The sequence below is a fragment of the Aphelocoma coerulescens genome, chromosome 28 (assembly GCF_041296385.1).
Source record: "Aphelocoma coerulescens isolate FSJ_1873_10779 chromosome 28, UR_Acoe_1.0, whole genome shotgun sequence".
NCBI lineage: Eukaryota > Metazoa > Chordata > Aves > Passeriformes > Corvidae > Aphelocoma > Aphelocoma coerulescens.
Window position 1 is genome coordinate 2,642,417 of NC_091041.1, and position 20,460 is coordinate 2,662,876.

A 20,460-nucleotide genomic window follows, 5' to 3' on the forward strand; every position below is an offset into this window, starting at 1 on the left:
ATTTAATGAGAACCCTAATTCTGTAAACAAAAAGCAGAATACTTGCCAGTTTTATAATTTTAATGAGAACCCAATTATTGGTTGATGACGTCATCAACTTGAAGAAGAGCGGAGCAAGGGAAAGGTAATTTTTGGGATTGCGTCGAGCCAGCTCACAAATAACATTTACTGCAGCAGACTGCACACCTGGGGAAAACAAATGGGAAAAGCACAAATCCCATCAATGCCTTCACTGTAATTGAAGTTTCTGGTGCAGAACCCCCATAGCAAAAGCAGCTGAAGCTTCAAACCTGTGTGTCCAATGGTTTGGCCTCATTCCCAACCCTGAGGCAGTGAAGTAAATACAAGGATGCAAAAGCAAACTGAGAAAGGGTTTTATTTAATTCTGACTATTTTCTAATACAGCAGCAAGCCAGGTATCTGCTTTGGGTCCAGCATGAGAAAAAACAGGACACTGCCACATTCCTGCCCTGGACTGTGGAGAGCTGGCTGTGGGACACAGGCAACACAATCAATAATCATCCACCAGAGAATTCCCAATCACTCTTGACTTCTCTAATACGTATTACTTAAACATGTTTAAATACAAAACACAAATAATTCCTTAAACAATCTGACTGGACAAGTTCACTCCCTTCTCATTGCTCAGCCTCTACATGGATTGTTGTCAGTTTGAAATGTTTTAGTCTAGACAGGCTGGGTGTCCTAGGAGAGAGCAATCCTTCTCTCCATAAAGCATAACAGGGATTTTCTTCCTCTCTCTGCAGGTGATGGTTGTGTGTGTTTTGCTTTCTTTAGTAACACTGTCCCTGGAAGATGAATATTCCATGCCCAGAATCAAATAGTGCAGGAAATGCAATTAAATTTCCCCCTGTAAATGCAGATACAAATCAAGTGGAAATCAGAGACACACAGCACACACAGAACTCCTAAACCAAGTGTTTGTGCAGTGAGAGAACACCAGCACCTCCTGAAGACTGAGTAAAAATGTGAATATGATACAGAGCAATTGCTAATTTCCTGTGCTGCTGCTGACCTGCACTGACACAGTACTGAGGGGCCCAAAGAGCAGTCTGGACTCAAATAAATAAAAAATACACTAAGGGATGTTAAATAATTTTAAGTGTGTCCACTGCAAGTCAATAGCTGCAGCCTGCTAAAAAATCACAGGAAATAACAAAAACGGAACTCCAAACCTGAAATCAACTCAAATATTTTCAATAGCCAAGTTTAGTAAGCAACAAGTCAGGAAACTTTAAGCTGCTTTGTCCATTAAGTTTTAAGCACTGATACATTTTCAGTAACTTTAGGTTTGAAGAAATGGATATTTAAAGAATATATTTTTAATATGGCAACACCTGTCAAAACTCTCCGATGCTCAACTACCCTGAAACAGCTGAGTCAGTGCCCAAAAGATGATTACAGCATTTTTCACAGCTTCTCCCCACAAGCTCTAGAAGCACATGGACCTCCATACATGTGAGCAAAAGGAATTCACTAAAATCCACTCACCGGGATCTGGATCTTCAAGTTTCTCTTTAAGGCGAGGAAATGCAGGACGGAGGGACTCTGGGTACTTCAAAAAAACTTTGTACATGATTAACACTGCCTTCTTCCTGATGTAAGGCTTTGTGTGAGACATCTGTTAACGAAACAAGTGCAGTCAGGCTCTGAGCAGATCTGTTTCCAGAGCTCCTATGCTCACACTCCTGTCTTCAAAGCTCTTCCAGGGAGACTCAACTACTTTTTGAAAACTCAGCTTTGAGGTGAGAGCAAAATACTGCTGTTTGTCATCAAAACTAATGAATATATTTCAAAGTGATCCTCTTGATCTAACTTAGGTCTGTAAAAGCTCCCCAGAACCCCCACAAGAATGAAGCAGCAGTTTTCACATGCATCAGCTCTAAATTTAAGATATTTACCAGATTTTAATAACTTAAGATTCTATAATTACAGGGTAAAATTATTTCCATCTTATCAACTCACCAATGTCATGATGTCATTTGCCAAGTCCCTGGCAAGATCTGGAGTAACAAAACAGGACAAGCCAGTCAGTGCAACTCCAGTATCATACTGGTTAGGGCTACTCAGATCCTAAAAAAAGAGAAACAGGCTCAAAAATTTAAGGTCACACAGGATGTCAAGAAACAACATCCTCAGACTAATTTTATTCATTCGACACAAATGAAGCAGAGCTTCTGCTTCATGGGAATATTTATATATCAACTACTAACACCTGCTAAAACACAGCCAGCCTGGAGTTTAATAATGGGCACAAGGAATGGTAATTAAACAAGAGATGGATGACTGCAACATAAAAGCAATCAAAGAGATCGCACCTTGGTGGTGTTTTGGGAATGGAAATAGTTTCTAAACACTCATTACAGGATCACAAACATATTTAAAGTCCTAAAAAACTGGTATTAAACACTAACCCTGCTAAGTCCAATTCCAAGTGCCATCAGCTTCACTGGGAACAAGCACTCTTGGTGAGTGGTGTCCCACCTTAATCCAGTAGAGAAATGAGATTATTTTTCCTCTGAGCTGCTGGAAGCACCACAACTTCCAGTCCATAAAACAGGACACAAGTTATGTGTGTGGAACACATTTACTGGTCAAGTTTCCTTGGATCTATTTGTAGCCAGGATCCTACCCAACCCTCCATAGTCTTTCAGGTCTTTCTAAGCTTCAGACACTTAACCACAGTACAATTAATCTCTGAGTATGTTCAAGTATAGACTATAAGTTGTAGTTATCAGGAAACAAAATATGAAGAAGCTGCACAGAGCATTCCCACAAGGATTGCTGAATTAAGAGTCCAGATTCACGTGGACACTGAAGCTGCTTCAGGAGAGCTAAACATAGTCAGGCCTTCGGGGTCCTGTGCCATTTGCATCTCATTTAAAAACCTGCTGCAGGTGGTGGGAAATTTGAGTCTACTTTAAGAATAATGAAATCCACTTCTTAAGGAGCAAAAAACTGCAATTCATCCTGGCTTTAATGTATTTTGAGAACAGATAAATCCTTAAAATCTCAAGTTGTTGGATCAATGAGACATGAAAAGGCATAAAAAAGATGCTTTTAAGTAAAAACTTGGGCACAAAGCAGAAGTAGCCAGTAAGTGACTGAAATTCAGTAAAATAAAGTGTCCATAATAAAGACAATAGATATTCATATTCAGCACAGAATAGTTCAAAAGATAAAGGGAAAAGCACTAGATCTTTAGGGAAGATACTGGATAACATCCCACTGATCTTTTTTAAGCAAGTAAAAGACATTTTGGTTCCTCAGATGGTAAAAATGTAGGCACATCTTGTACTGGATCAGTCAAGTTTTAAAGCAGTGATACTTAAAAAACGAAAGTTAAGAGCTCTAAAAAAATATCTGTAACTTCAAGAATGGGAAAACTATGCTGCAACCCAGTAACCCTAAGTGATGAGCTCTGTGAAAATGAATACAACACACTTGGGTACATGAATACAGAACATAACTTTCCATACATTCTTCATGATTTTAACACCCAATTCTACCAGGGAAGTCAAAGTCTGATCTGGAATTACAAAGAGAGCAAAAAAGAGACAAAAAGAGCCCTCACAAGTAGAAATGTTGTGGAGCCATGTGACTGCTCGTTTTACTTCAGGAATGGGGACATTTTTCCTGCCTGTTACATTCTTATAAGCACTGCCTAGAGACCAGCAAAGTTATTTCTGTCACCATTCTCTGCTGAACAAACACAGAGCTGGGATGAGACAGCACCACGGAGGGCTGTGCCCAGCTCCTGAGTGTTTTCATTAATCCCTCAGCTTGTGGAATGACAGGAGACTGAAAATCAAGAATTCTACTTAAACACCTCTGTATTCCTAAAAGAGAAATACTCGGTACAGATGTGAAAGTGCAAGTGGGGAGAGAGTGCAAGAAAAAATAAAGAACTGAACATTTACCTTTCGGATCTGATTAGTTGTCAACATAATGACATCAGTCCCTTCATGAAAGCACTGGGAGGCAGCCAGGTAACCAATGCGCTGGGAAAAGGCAAGGAGGAAAACCAGTTTTGTTTTTAAAGTCAATTTAGACAACGTTTAGATGGAAAACAACTGGTGGCTTTATAAACAGTATTAAAAAGATGAACGATTAGGTTTGTGTAACAGAAGAGGCGTGACAGGGTTCTCTAGAAAAGGGGGTTTATACCAGGAAGGAGCAATTTCAGACAAGTAATGTTCTGATAATTTATCTGTCTTCTGGATAATAAAACCACCTGCACCCTTCCCTATTTTGTTACAACACAGTTCAGTGACCACAAAGCTGCAGAAATAATGGAGGATTGTCTACTACACTTATTTCTTGTGTTGACCCCTGAGTTTCAGGTACAAAGCCCCATTTAGAATCCATTCCTTAGGAAGTAACATTCCACCCTGTTTGGTGAAAAAGGTCTGCAACAGAACATGAAACAAATCTTTCAAGAAAAATTATAAAGCTATTAAAAAACAAAAAATACCTGGTACTACAAATCTCAGGTGGTCTTCACATAAAAATACCCTGGCTTTTCACAAAAGATATCTGACAGCTTGGCCAGGACACCTGTGTTTACAGAGAACTCACCTTGAATGTAAACTTGGAAGCACTCATGACTTCAATAATGTTGAAAGCAGCCCAACTGATGTCATAGCCCAGCATCTGTAACTGTGAGTAGAAAAGCCAAGATAAACTTCTGAAATAAGAGACTCAAGAAAATAGGTCAAGATACCTCCCAAAATTGAAGATGCAACAGGAGTCCGAAAAAAATACTATAAAACATCTCAGGTTTACGAGATGCACCACTCACAGTAAGTGAAAGACATCACAAGATTTAAACAGTTTGCATTAGTTCCAGATTGCCCAGAGCAGCTGTGGCTGCCCCTGGATCCCTGGAAGTGTCCAAGGCCAGGCTGGATGGGGCTTGGAGCAATCTGGGACAGGGGAAGGTGTCCCTGCCCATGGCAGAGCCTTAAGGTCCCTTCAAATCCAAATCATTCTGTGATATGCAGTTCTATAAGCATTGATGTGAAGGGTTTTCTTCCTGTTTTGTTTAATAAAAACCATAACAGAACCACAAAAAGAATTCTTTACCAATATTTCTGTCTCCTCCTTGTCAACAAAGGACTGAGCAAAGAGAAACAAACCCAGTTTCAAGTGCTCATGTCACTATGTCGTAAGAACCAATCCCATTGAAAACAACTTCTTTTAAATTGTTTGTTTTAAACGAGATTCACTTCCTGATCCATCACAATAAAATCCAATTGTACTGAACAGAGCAGGAACGTGCAGCCTCTCACGTAAGAGCTGGGGGAGTGGTGTCCCCACAGCCTGCACTTAGAGCAGTCTAAGGAGAGCAGGCACCCAGACCCAAGGCTGGCTCCAAATCAGCAGGAAAGAACAAAATCCAGCTGCAATTCCATGGGATACCAGCAAGGCACTTACATAGGTCAGTTTGCAGACTGCGTTTGCCTTCACTGCGATGTTGTCCTGCTTCAGCTCCTGCTTGATCTCATCGATGCACTGTGAGATGTATTTTGCCTGAGGAAAACAGACAAACAAAAATTTGAGCTCCTTTACCAGTTTCTCAAGATTTCCATCGTGTTGGTGGGGAGAAGCAGCAGAACTCAGTATCTGCAAGCACCAAATCTCACACACACACAGTTTAGTAAGCACTTAACTCTGACAAAATTCCTTATTAAAAAGAACCACCACAATTCTGTTACAAAACCAAAAGTATGAGATGTTTCTTTGGTGGTTGGCCTTTCTGCCTCTCCCTCACAATTACACCACTTGCTCCAGAGCTCTAGATTCAAAAATCTGCAAAAATGAAGTTGCTCAATGAAGATTGAGTAGGAAGAGGTCTGAACAAAACCAGAGTTCATCACTGCTAGAAGGCTCACTTCCCCCAGAGGATGTCAGAGAACACCCGCTCATTACATGACAAGAAGAAACTGTCAAACACTGTTAACAGCCCACAGATGAAAGGTGACTGATGAAAACATGCTGAGCTACCCCACTTTTGGACATGCTGCCAATGACGACACTGTGGGTGTGCACCCACAGCAGCCCCTGGGCACAAAGGGACACGGTACAAGGCTTGGATGGGACACAGGTGCTTCCTGGATCCCCCCAGTCATGGAAAGTCCCACGGAAAGTCATGAACCCCCTTCTCTGGTTCTCAACTTAGATGAGCCCTTTGCCATTTACACATTTTGATAAATAACAGTTATTTGTATGAATTTCTCAGCAACTCAAAGAACCAAATGTCACAATGTTTATATTTAAATATTGGTGCTTCACATCTTTCCAAGCAATCACATCTGTGCTTGTGGGAAGGATGTGGCAAACATGTGATTTAAAAATATCTGTACAGATTTTACTTTTTAAGCAGAGTTAGCTCAGCCAAAGATTCTTCCAGTTCACAATTAATTATTATTTAAGTACTGAAGGCATCTGCTACAGGAATCATGAAAATTTAAGTGCAAATTTCTCTTTTCAAAGCCATGCATGCACCAGGGTATTTCACATTCCTGCCAGAGGGACCAGGTCAGAACCCGATTACCTAATCCCTGCCTGAATACCACCACCTTCCACCAAAAAGATATTTTCATCATAGAAATCATCATACTGGCCTGACTTTAATTAGTATTTTTTCCCCTTTACACTAATTTTTGTGCATTAATGCAACCAATTTCTAGTCTTACAAATGTCCTGGAGTGACACTCATTATTCAAGTCACAAAAGTTTGCTGCTAGAAACAGTGGATGGAGAATGGATGGAGGGCAGGCCTGGGGAGGACTTGGGGGTGTTGGTGGGTGAGAGGCTCAACCTGCCCCAGCCATGGGCACTGACCCCCAGAAACCCCCCCTGTGCTGGGCTGAGCCCCCAGCGTGGGCAGCAGGGGAGGGGGGATTCTGCCCCTCTGCCCCGCTCAGCTGAGACCCCACCTGCAGAGCTGCCCCAGCCCTGGGGAGCAACATCAGGAGCACGTGGAGCTGCTGGAGCCACTCCAGAGGAGGCCACGGAGATGCCCCAAGGGCTGGAGCCCTTCTGCTCTGGAGCCAGGCTGGGAGAGCTGGGGGTGTTTAGCAGGCAACTGAATGAACTTGAAGGAATTTAAGATATTCCTAAATGTCTGTGTTTGGGATAGAAATACTATCCTTACAGTGGGAATTTTCATGTTAAGGGAGAGGACTGTAAATACCAAACAACCCTCTCCTCTATACAGATCCCTTCTGTCCTCCTTGATACAGGTGAGTGGATCACATCTGCCAAAACTGGAGATGGCGTCACCCCCAAACACTTAACAACATAGTGTCCAGGTGACTTTACCCAGAAGCAGATTTGGGATTCTAAACCCTTCACCTGAGAGTGAGTCAGGTCCAGACAACTCACGCGGGAAGCTTAAACTCTTGAGTATAAACTAAAAAAAAAACCTTCTGAGAGTAGAAAATAAATACTTCATCAAAGATGCTGAAAGAGTGACTTACACAACATGCAACTGATCCACAAATATATTGTACTTGGCCTTGAATATTTTATGCCCACAGAAGAGCACACTGGAGCAGTGTCACAGAATCCTTCACGTGTGTATCTTGTTGCCACATCCTGGGCAGTGAGGCCAGCCCTGGTTCTCGAGGCAGAACACTGACACGCAGGTTCTCAGTCTTTACATCCATAACCAAAGGCCTCACTTGTTTCCCACTGCATCTATCCCCAAACTATTTAAACGTTCAACCTCTTCAGAGTTGAAGAAAACTCACTGTGTGAGCAGGAGTGGGGAAAAAAATAGAGTACAGACAAGTTCAGTAGTGTCCAGCCAGGCACAGCTGAGCACAGGCTCCAGAGTCACCATCCACAACATCCCACATGCAAATCCCTGCCTACCAGTCAGTCCAACTTCTGGAAAAGCATATTACAGAACCCACAATCAGATCTGAAACTGAAAAAAAGGGATTAGAGAGAGCAGAAAGAAGTCCTTCCAAAACAGCTGTACTTCAAATCCCAAAACACTCCAAGGAATGACAGGTACTATATATAGAAAGCTTTACAGGATCAGCAGGTATTAACTTTTTGCTAATCCTGTGGAGCAGCACTGCCGTGAATGAGCAATATGAGGAAAACCGATCTATTCAGTCTCCCACTTAAATCTGAAAGCCAAGCACCACACCCAGCTGGATTCGCTGCCTCATTTAACACCCACAGAACTGGGAGGGAACACGTAGGAGGGAGCGGATCCTCAGTGAGGCTCCGGCTCGTTGGAAGAGCTGACCTCGGCACAGCGCTGGACAGGACCTGCACCAAAGCACTTCCTGCTGCCCGATAACCACAGCCCCCACCGCAGCCCACGAGCTGCCCAGTGGGGTCAGACGAGACAGCAAAAGGGAGAACAACCCACTTGATGAAATAGTAAAAATTATAGTCACTCAGCAAGGCCTAAATATTTGGAAGAACCCCCCCCCCCATTTACATACTGATGCAGCAAAAAATCTCGCTATCTTGTCCAGCACTGCTTCTGTTTTTGCATAAATCCTTCTAATACAAGAATTTCCTAGTGCAGTAATAAAAAATAAATATTTCCCAGGAAACAACTAGCTCAGTTTTTCCTTAAATGCTTTTGAGGTCCCATGAATCACAGAACCATTAAGGTTGGAAAAGCCCTCTAGGATCAACAAGTTCAACAGCTGTTAACCCAGCACTGCCATGTTCATCACTAAAACATGTCCCCCAATGCCACATCCACATGTTTTTTTGAGGAATGGTGACTCCAACACTGCCCTGGGCAGCCCCTTCCAATGCCTGGCCACCCTTTCAGTGAAGAAATTTTTCCCAATATCCAATCTAAATCTTCCCTGGCACAACTTAAAGCTGTTTCCTCCTGGCCTGTCCCTGTTCCCTGGGAGCAGAGCCCGACCCCCCCCCGGCTGCCCCCTCCTGTCAGGGACTTGTGCAGAGCCACAAGGTCCCCCCTGAGCCTCCTTTGCTCCAGGCTGAGCCCCTTTCCCAGCTCCCTCAGCTGCTCATCACACTTGTGCTCCAGTCCCTCAATGTCTTTTTTATCATGAGGAGCCCAAAACAGACCCCAGGATTCAAGATGGGGCCTCAGCAGTGCTGAGAGTTCATTTATGCTCACAGCATTCATTACAATATCAATATATTTCTTAGCTATTGATTCCTTACTAGTTCTGTGACACTAGAATTTGCACCTTTGTGTTGATGGCTCACACATTCTGGCCAGCTGACTGAGGAGCATTTCTAAGCCCCAACATTTACAGACCTGTGGACATGCCCAGCCAGATGGCTCTGAGTGAGCCAGGCAATGCTCAGGCAGCCCCTCACACAGAGTGTGGTAAGGACAGGCAGAGCCACGAGGCACAGGAACCCTCTCAGGAGGAAGGATGGGAGGGGGCAGAACTGCCCGCCAGCAACAGAGCTGAAGGCTCTGAGAGCAGCAGGCAAGGAGCTGAGAGGCTCGCTTTTATTCCTGCTAGGCTGCCAAGTGGGAAAGGAGCCTTCCCTGCCTCGGTGGAAAAGGCTCCTTAATGAAATGCTATAGCAACCACTCTGGTAATTGTTCTGGCTCCGAAGGAGGATTACAGGAACACGCCCGGAGCAGCCCAGCTAAAGCCCAAGTGTAGCCTGCAGATGTGAGCAGCGAGTACTCAACAAAGCTGTGAGAACAGCACAGTCACAAGTGCATTTCTCAATGTATGTCACCAAAGACATGCTGGAACATTTTATAGTCATTAACAAGATACACAAGCTGTTTTTTAAAACAAGCCCAAATTCCTCAAGAATTCCAAGATCTCACCTAGAAAATATGTGCATTTAAATGAATGCAAGTCGCTAAAATAAGAAAGAAGACATCATGAATCAAAGACACAGTCCCTTTGAAATGGAAGGAGGGAGGGGAGAGTGGGTCATGGTAAGAAGACAAAAATGTAATTTTATAGGATTTTTCATTTCCCAGCCGTGTTTTTTGACTTAACTTTGAAAAACACAAGAACTTTATTCCAAGCCACGACAGAACTTGGGGTTTGCAGACAATTTCAGAGATGTTCACAAAAGATTATTATCTTTCTCAAGCAATATGTGAAGTTTAAAAAAAAGTCACTAATCTGTACGACAATTATATTCCTAAGAAATGTACTCCATGCTGTACTTTCTTTCATTAGCTGATAGGAACACACTAATGATTGGAACAGAGATCACTGCAGAACCTGTACATTAAATTTAATCATGTAAACTCATTTCCAGTAGTCTTTAAGAAGTTGTATTCTCATGTCAGCCATAAACCACCTTCCAAACCCAAGAGAAGGCAAACTCACATTCCTTCTACTTTGGGTTACAGTCCAGCAAACCAAATGCACTTGATTTCAGATTCAAACCTGTCACTGAAACATCCAAGTGCTTCCACCCAGATGAACGAGCAAAACATCAGTGAACATCAGTTCCTATTTCTCTTGCACTTCCAGGGTTAAATACAGTGCTTTAAGGAAAGAATTATTAACAGTGAATGCCACAAGGAGCAAGATATTTTCTGATATAAATGTGCAGCTACACCACAGTAAAAACAGAAAAGTTTGGAATAATTAGATCATAAAAATAAATAAGCACAAAATGTAACATTTCTTCTGTTTTAGGCACTATAGGATTTATCAGTTTTTGGTAGGACTTTGAGATGAACTCTGTGAGATCACGCTGAGCACAAGCACATGATGGTCTCACACGAGAAGATGCCCACTGTTAGAACTTTGTAACATGACCACGATGCTCAACACCGAAGGCGGTCACACCACAGACACCGTGTGGAGGTGAAGGAACTTTCAGATCTGTTTGTGCTTCAGGCAGCAGATCCCATTCCCAGCACGGCACAGATCAGCTGCCAGCTCCTGACTCGGGAAGAAGGCTGGGAAGAAATATGTATCACTTGCCAGGCTTCTCTCAAACCCCCAAAAGCAGCACTTCATTCCAAACACCCCTGAATCGGTCAGAGAACAGAGACACCTCTAGTGTTTGCAGTACCTGGACATGTTGTACCACAACAGTACAGAATAAATCAACTGAAGTAACAGACAAGGACATTAAAAAGCAAAATGTTTTGCTTTCTCCTGACTTGGACACAGCATTAGAGATCAACATATTACACGTTAACTTCCATTAAAATACTGTATTATTTAACTACTGTAGAAAAAGCTATTTGAGATAAATAACAGCATCTTTTGTTAAGGCTACTCCATGGCTGGATAGAAAGAATTCCAAGGCACGTGCTTCCCCACAAGTAACTTCACCAAAACCATACACCAGGCAAAGCAGCTGAGCACAGAGGATCAGCAGTGACTGGGAAGCTGCACAGTGTTCATCTTGATGGGTTTGCAGCAGCCCAAGTCCAGCAGTGCAGAGGGCACTCAGCTGCAAGAAAGGGCTCGGGAAACTGAAAGGCATTTTCATAAAGCCAAGCTTATCTTCCACTCAGCTGTTGATAAATAGCATTGCTGTACATGTTTTAACATGCCTTAGTTTGCCCGTAGTTTACCCAGCTTTCCAGGGATTTACTTGCTCATCCTGAGGTATGCTTAAGGTCCCAGCCCAATGTACTGTTCTGAGTGACAACCCTGGAGGCACGAGGTTCTGCTGGTTCATTTGCAGACTTCTATATAATTTATTAGAAACATGATGCATTACCCACTGCACCCTTGTCTGGTACAAGCACAGCGAGATCACGAGACTCCTTGGCCAAACAACACCAAGGAAGGAATGCAAAAAGTCAGTTTCCATTTTTTTCTTTTGTTAATGTTTGCTGAAGTTATACACACCAACTGAAATCTGGCATGATGCATGCACACATCCATCCTAAAGTGACTTATAAACCAATTAAAACCTTTGAAGCTTATTCTAAAAATTCAGAGACATGCTATGCAAGTACTGTGCACTGATTTCAGGGCAGATACCCAACCCCACACCACCCACTACAGCCCCTTAAGGCACCACAGAGGATCTTCTGAACAGGTTTGTAACACAAATACTGGGTTTCAGGAAAGAAACAGCTGTAGAGTTGCAGGTGCTTGTCCAAAAGTGACTCCAAGCACCTGCAGCATCCCTCCAGGCACTGGGGTGTTCTGGCAGTCTCCCATGGACAGCTTCTCTTTGGAGGTTTACCCAAAGACAATTCAGGATTTCACTCAGAAGGGCACTGATGCAGAAAGCTGGAGCTACATGAGCCATCCTGGCCCCTCCCAGGTAGGCAAGGCCAACATCACTGCTGGCACCTTGGGAATCAGGAAAGTGGCAATCAGCAGGCCCCAAACGCTGGTAAATCAGTAAGCAGGCACCAGCAGCAAGGGTCTAGAGGTGTCCCTTAATTATCTCCAGTCTGATCAGTCCCTTAATATAAGCACATCTCCAGTCTGATCACAGTATTTGTTAATTTAATTGCACAGCAATTAAACAATCCTCAGGGGTCTGTGCTGTCTAAACCATATCCAAGCAGGCAACTTTTAAGCCTGGAGAGATGCATCAGATAGAAGTGCTCATCCTTGCAAATACAAGCTATGCGAGTGTTTTTACAGCAGATTTTTCAACTTGCTTGTTCCAGACATCTCCATGCAGTTTCAGGCTCTGATAAAGGCAGGCTTCAGTAAAGCACATGCTTTGTTGGATGCACAGGAAACAGTCACCTCCTCCTAAGGAACTGAAGTAGCTATTGTTGCTGAGACTCAGATGACAGAAGTAGTTTAGAGGGAAACCAAAAAAAGATGCTTAATGATATACTAATACCATATAGAAATGTAACACTGAAACTACTACAAAGCTCTAACACTGATTCATGCACAGCTGAGAGTACTTTGCAGTTATGGAAAGGTAAGGAGGACAATGAAGAAAAAGATGGTTCGTGGCCATTCCTGACTTTTTTAATTCAGCACAAATATTTGTGTAATTAAAGTAAGTTTGTTCACCTCCTCCCTGCTGTACAATCACACCATTCACACTAAACAAACATCCACTCTCAAGGCTGAAGCTGACTAACACACTGATACACTTGGGGCAATATATTTTATACAGCTTTGCCACGAAGATTGAGCCAACCAGAAGAAAGCTTCAACATTCCCACATCGACACCTACCTCCATTTATATACCTTTCAACACAGGAATTTCTCAGCAGAAGCTGTCAGGTTTAAACATCTAGGTCATCATGGAAATAACAATAAAAATCAGGGTTTATAAACTGACTGCTCAGCCTGCTGGGCAGTGACTGAGGAGAAGCGGGTGGGAACCAAACATTCCTAATACCCAGGGACACTCAGGATTCAACAGGGCTCACTTATTTCAGTTGCTTTGAACATTTGCTTCTTATTTAAAAAAAAAAACCAAAACACTCAACCACCTTTCTAAGCTACTAACACTACCACTAACCATATTATTTTCTGCAGCTTTTACCCTACTCAAATATCCTGACACCCAGATTTTAGCAGATTCCCCCTTAGATGATGAAGCATTTCAATTTCTCAGCGTGAATGATCAGCAGTTTTTAATAACCTACTGAACACAAATGCTCCCTTGTAACTGGTCCCATGACTCAGTTCTTTCTGATGCCTGTCATGTAATGCTGCCCTTCACAGGGCACCAGGAATGGGACGTACTCCCAAGAACACTTCCAAGTGAAAAACCTAAAGGTGCTGTCTGTTCATAAATGTATTCACTAATCCACACTATGGAGGAAGAGGTTTTCAGTCACTTTCATGGACACTGTTGGCAAGAAATCACAAAAAGCCCCGTTTTCTGCACTCAGCACAGGGACAAAGATCTGCATCAAAAAGCATCAAATAAACAACTCTGCAGTTGATCACAGTGCAGAAATGTAATTTGAGTCTATATTTTACTTTGATTTTCCTGGCTGGTTTTCCCCTGGCCTCACTAAAGGTACAGTGTATGGTCACTCCATTTCTTAGGTACCAGACAGCTCTTCCTCTCCCCTGAACCTGCCTAGGCACAATATTTACTTCCATGTGTGCCAGTGCGGATCTGTCTGGAGTGTTTCAAACCCTCAGCTGAGACGGCCATAAAATGATCAGGACTGGGAACAAAGCTATTATCCCCACTTACGCCACAGTCAATTAAGTAATATTTAATACAGGAAAAAGCAAGAAGCTAATGAAAGGCAGCACTAATGCAAAGCCTCAGCTGTTCCTGCCTGTAATCATAGGAGAACAAGCCCATATCTTGGCTCGTGTTCCACACTCCAGGCCCTTTGTCTCCGTGACACAGCAGGTAAGGCAGGACACTGTCACACTGGGCCTTGCAGGCCAGCCCCAGACTGGTTCTTCACCAAGTGGTGTGAGGTCCTTATCCAACCCTCTTTGTGTATTGTTCCTATTTCCGACTTTGTCTTTTCCAGTGATTCACACACGCAAAGAATTAACAATAGCAACTCTAGATCCACTTGGAAGTGGGTGGAATAATGAGCTGCCTTCAAAGATATCAACACATATATGACACACAGTAACTGATCGAGCAGCAGTGCCTGAAAGAGCTGTCTGTCGTCAATGAACTGCACTGCCCAGCAACTGGTCTGTTCTTTCAGACACCAACAAGCTGTTTAGCATTCCTCAAAACTCCCTGATTATGTTCCATCCCACATCCTTTACCATCAAATACTAATACTGCACCAGTGGCTGAGGCCAAGCTGTCAGAAGCCACAGCATTAGAAGGTCTTCACCCTTGCTGAGGACAGGCTGAGCCCAGAAGAGTTTTGTGATGTGAAAAGATTCCTCAAAACTCCCCACATCATCGTTTCATCTGAACGTGTCAGAGAAGAAGCTGGAAGTCAGCAGTGGAACACAGTGGCCCTTTATTTAGGGAAAAAAAGATTTTTTAAACAATACAAGTCCCCTGTCCTCAGGTAACACTCACTAAGCAGCAAGAAGTCACTGCCAGGTTGGAAAGCCCAGGCTGACAGTAAAGCACACATTTCACAGCGTGACACACAATGCTCCTCCCATTTAGCATTATATTAGTAACTGAAGTTAATTTTTTTTCCAACCAGCAGCACTGATTGCTCCTTTCACTCTTCCAAAACAGTTTAGGTGTAAACCAGCAATGAGTTACTTATCACCAAACACCACAGACATGAAAATGTGAAGTTTTCAATATGCTTTTTCCTAAAAGTATCAATTAACAAAACCACAAAGGGCTAATCCTGGCACACACAGCAGAGTGTCTGAGAAAAGAGGGGGACAATTTTCTCACATTATAAGAGAAGTACACAGGTACTTCATACAGACTTTTTTTAATCCCTTCTCTCTCCTTATGTGTCCTGTACTAAATCAAAGACACTTGAAACAGACTGTCTGAATGAGACTAAGCACACTCATTAACATCTGTTTCTGCTACTTTATAATTTCAGTTTTATAAAGGAACATCTCACATCACAGGAGCTTGCTTGTTGGGAAAAACAAACTTTTAACTGTGAATGAAAAACCCTGTGCAAGGACCAAACAGCATCAAAGAATTATCCTGTCCCTTATTACACATTTAGGAGAACAGACATCATTTATCAGTTTGGACTATCTTGGCAAAAATCCAGTATACTTTTAACAGCCTATGGTACAAGCCATTCCTCTCCTGAGCATGCTGTGGAGCAGATACAGAAGCAGTAGGCACCAAGTGGGAGAAGTTACTCCATGGCATACAAAACCACCTCATAACTGCTGAAAAACATCACTTTCCTTAGCAAAATCATTCATTTTCCAAATGAAAGGGAGAGAATGAGGTATTGGAAGTAAAAAGTCAGGAAAAAGCAGTAGGATCAAGTCGTTCTTGCAGGTTTGCCTTGGAACTGGCACTGGGAAACACCACAGGGACTAAAGCATCTGTTGGAAAATAAACGCAACGTGTCAAACCCGGGAAGGAGCTAATGCTGTTCTGCCACCTCACTCCTTGCACACAGCGCTTACTCTGCAGAAGGACGATGCAGCTCCAGTATTCCCTAGAACACTGGGAAATGGACAGAGTAAGTCTGCACAGAGCAGTAGCTGTGTTAACCACCTCCTGTCTCTTACCCCACATCCTTAAGGAAGTCCACCTCTTCAATTTCAGTGTTTTAATCTCAAAATAAATGGGTCAGCTTTGGATACAGAGCAGGAAGAACAACGGAAATGCCTCTGACAGGGAATTAACACACTGCAGAGAGGCTGTAAGCTCGAGGGCCAGGCAGCCTCCAGCACTCTCAGCTCCTCATACGAGCTGAGGAGCACACAAAACTTATCAATAAAGAGACGTGGGCCTCCTCTGACTTCAGAACACACCTTGGGGTGTGAGATTTAGGGTTGCAGCAACGCAGGAAGAAGACAAACCCATCAAGCAAGATCACAGTGGGGCTGTCAAAGAGCTGCACTGAGAAACCCACTGTGAACTGGGGTGCCAAGCACTTGGTGCATCCTGGACTGCAAACACAGCCTCGACCTCAACGGGCTGTAAAATACCAGATATGGTCATGTGGTACCTGCGTAAGAAGCAGAAAGGAATAAACCTTTCCATCTCAGATCTACCAGAAGAGACTGCCCAGAAATATGAGGGAATAAGTGATGGCAGATTTTTCCATGTGATTAAATTCCAAAAAACAAAACCCGAGACATATAAATAAACTAACCTGCAAAAAGCACAAGTAAATCAGAAGTCAAAGCAACAATCTTGCCTTTCTTTTCATATCATTGCTATTTAACAATCACAGTAGCTCCTTTCCAGAGACAACTCTTCCTGGAGCAACTCCTGTCGAGCCAAGACCAACAGCCAATATCCTCCCCACTCAAGCAAAGTTGCTTTTCTGAATAGGACAGTGTCTCTCTTAGGCTTAGACACTTATCTTGAGACACAAAAATGTTGGTTGAACTACAGTACTGGAGCAACATTTAACAGTACAATGAACAATGGAAGCACTGTAGAGGAAAGAGCAAGAATTTTTGCAGCTACTTCCTCTAAAATTGCATTCTGATTTTGTAACATCACCTGAAAATTAGCCCATGTCCCTGACCACTGCGTGGGAAGCACTGAATCCACACCCAAAAGCTCAACAGCAGGTTTATGGCTCTCTCCAGCTGAGCCACGAAAAGGACCAGTCCTGAGTTGTTTGCAGCCACTCTCTGGAATGTTTGAAGGATTCCCAAACACACATTTTATCAGTGCAATGTCTTAATCAGCTGAACATATCCTGGTTTGGGTTTTAATTTTTGCTGTGCCCGTGAGGATATAAAAAGGCATTATCTCTATAGTTCTCTATTTTAAAATCTCACCATTTGTACTCCAAACTAAAGAGTTTAAAATCCCATCATGCTGCAGCCCAGATGTTGTAAGAGACAACATATTGCTTTGACCTCACTGAATCCCAGAGTGTGCACATACTCGAGTAACAGCTTCCTACAAATACACAGAGCCCTAAAAAATTGTCCAAGGAGTGTTTTTTCCTAACTCAAAGGGCACCAAAGCCAATACATTTTAACCATTTCTTGTCACCGAGAACAAGCTTGGTGTGGCTCACAATTCTCTTTATGAAGCTGTTTGTGACAAAATTATTTTAGAAAGCACATCCAAATCTTCTCAAAGAACTGGTGCCACAAAGGCCTGGACCTTCACTAGGAGGATCCTCAGGGGTTTGACAGGTGATGAAACACTTTCTGTCCTATGCACAAAGGAATAAAACAGACGTACTAAAAGCAGCACTACACACTGGGGGAGTGCTCCACAAGAATACTGCTCACCAGGTCCAGCTCTGGCACAAAACATTAGACCCATAAATTCCATAAGAATCCGCTGTTGCAAATTCATGGTGTTTCCCACATTTTGCAAGGCACTGCACAGCAGCCCTGCCTTCCTCTGCCACCAAACCAATACCATAAATTTAACATATGCTGAAATAAATTGGATTTGATGACCTGATGGATCCCTTCCAACTCAGCATATTCGTCATTCTGTGATAAACAGAAGTCTCCCAGGTATCCTCACTACCAAACAACCCCTTGTCCTATGCACAGGACAAAGAGATTTTGGAAGTTGTATTTTGCGTTTCAGTCCTATAACACCAGCAACGAAGACCAGTTTTCCTAGTAAAGTTCTTCACTTAGTTACATTTACAGCTTTTCCAGATGCTTTTGATAGCTGATACTGATTCCACAGCAACTCCTCAACACACCAGCAAAGCCCAGCTGTTAGGCCATACATAACAAAGCTTCTCAGGCTTCATGAGTTACTTGAAGATGAACATAAATGACATCCTTGGTGCCCGTTACTTCTCAATTACCATGTGACGCTTCACTGTGGAGTCTCACATAACACGTTCTTGATGACTAATTATTTCACCTATACTAATTTCCTGATCACGTGCTTCTCACACAAAAGTGGATAACAGGCCAACACAGAGAACTGATTGCTGCCTAGAAAAGCTCTGAGAGAAGGACATTTTAGTCAGGAAATGCACAGCATAAATAATCTGAAAGCTGAATTAGGAGCTTAGTATAACAGCTTTAGGGTGAAGAATACATAGTTAACTGCAGCACGTGACTGTAGGGCTCGAGAGGAAGGAATTCCTCTGTATTATTCCTCTATAATACTCATGTATACATGTGCGTGTACATATATATATATATATATATATATATATATCCGTACCTATATCAGGGATTTCAATACCACAACAACACACTGAGTGGGAAGGTGAGTACCAAGCACGACCCTCCCTTATTAACTCTCGTGCTCTACTTCAGCCTGTCCCTCCGGCCCCACACCCCAGCGTCACCTTCCTCGTTCTGACTCCCGCTTCCCTCTTCCCAAATAACACCCCCTCCCCAGACACGGCCCCAGGGGACAGCAGTGACATCCCCGGCCCGGAGCGCAGGGAAGGGTCGCCTCACCTCATCCTCCTTATGGTTACGGATGCCGCGCACCAAGTCCTGCAGGTTCTTGTCAAACATGCGGTCGATGCTGCCCTTCACCATCTTCAGCGCCATGGCGGCGGCGGCGGCGGCAGCGGGGCCTGCGCCGGGCTGAGGGGCTGGGCCCGGCCGGGGGGGCCGCCGCGGTGCTGCTGCCGCTCGAGCCGGGTGAGAGCAGCGGTGCCGGGGCGCTCACATGCCGAGGGGAGCGGGAGAGCACGGGCAGAGCTGCCCTGGCGGGCGAGCAGGCACGGGCGAGCCCGGCCGCAGGCACAGCTCCGGGCGGCGCTGAGGATCCGGCACCGACAAAATGGCGGCCGGTCAGCTGAGGGCTCGGCCACGCCCCCGCCATGGCCGCGCCCCCACCGACCGGCCACGCCCCCGGGCTGGCACCGTCCGCTGTGCCGCTCTCCAGCCCCGCCCACTCCGCCTCCGTCTGGCCGCGCCCCCGGAACGGTCCCCGGCGCTCCCGCCCGCCTCGCCGCTCTCCAGCCACGCCCTTGTCGGTCTGGACACGCCTCCTGATCCCGCCCCGTCTGTCCGCCTCACTGCACTCCAGGCACGCCACCTCCCCCTCTGGCCGCGCCTCTGACCCGCCCCCTCATTATCGCCCCTCTCAGCCCCGCCCACCCCGCCCCGCCCACCCCCCGTGTGGTCTGGTCACGCCCCGAGCCCACCCCTTGATAAGGCCACGCCCATTACTCACCAAAGCTCCGCCCCTCCGCACAGGCCCCGCCCCCTCGGCCCCTCAGGAGGGTGCAGGCCCGGGAGGGGATCCTGCCCCTCTCATCCCATGGGATGGAAACAGCAACGAACACCGACCTGCGAACGCATGAAAGAAAACCCCAACCCTGGAAGCGCTTGGAGCAAACACTGAGTATTTAATGAGCCGGTGGATCTGAACTGGGGGCGAAGAGGCCGGTGGGATCCCGGGCTGTGTTAGGAGGAGCATCGGTGGTAGGACATGGGAGCTGATCCTGCCCCTCCCTCAGCCCTGGTGAGGCTCAGCTGGGGTGCTGTGTCCAGCTCTGGGCTCCTCGGGATCAGCGAGACATGGAGCTCCTGGAGCGGGGCCAGTGAGGGCTGAGGAGATGCTGAAGGGCCTGGAGCAGCTCCGTGCCCAGGAAAGGCTGAGGGAGCTGGGGCTGCTCAGCCTCGAGAGGAGCCCCAGCTGAGAGGGGCCCTCAGCCCTGGGTGTCCCTGGCTGCAGGGAGGGCTCAGGGCAGGGCCCGGGCTCTGCTCCGGGGCCCGGCAGCGGCACCAGAGCAACGGGCAGGAACTGATGCCCAGAAACTTCCACCTGGACATGAGGCAAAACTTCTTTGCTGTGCAGGTGACCAAGCACTGAAGAGGCTACCCAGGGCAGGTGTGGGGTCTCCCTCACTGGGGATATTCCAGAACCATCTGGACACAATCCTGTGCCCTGTGCTCTGGGATGGCCCTGCCGGAGCAGGAAGGTAGGATGACCCAGCGTGGTCCCTGAAACCTGAACTATTCAGGCATTCTGGAATTCAGCCCCCC

At 45.0% G+C, this 20,460-nt stretch overlaps 1 protein-coding gene across 1 annotated transcript in view; it reads right to left on the bottom strand.

Moving 5' to 3' along the window:
- The window catches only part of AP3D1 (adaptor related protein complex 3 subunit delta 1), a 41,859-nt gene extending 22,608 nt beyond the window's left edge, over positions 1-19,251 (bottom strand). The window contains exons 1-7 of the mRNA XM_068996819.1: positions 18,919-19,251; positions 5,458-5,553; positions 4,600-4,680; positions 3,942-4,022; positions 1,987-2,094; positions 1,513-1,642; positions 47-186 (exon numbers count right to left, since the gene is read on the bottom strand). Coding sequence (XP_068852920.1) covers positions 47-186; positions 1,513-1,642; positions 1,987-2,094; positions 3,942-4,022; positions 4,600-4,680; positions 5,458-5,553; positions 18,919-19,014 — 732 coding nt within the window. The 5' untranslated portion in view covers positions 19,015-19,251. The remainder of the gene's footprint in view (positions 1-46; positions 187-1,512; positions 1,643-1,986; positions 2,095-3,941; positions 4,023-4,599; positions 4,681-5,457; positions 5,554-18,918) is intronic.
- Between the last annotated feature and the right edge of the window lie 1,209 nt (positions 19,252-20,460).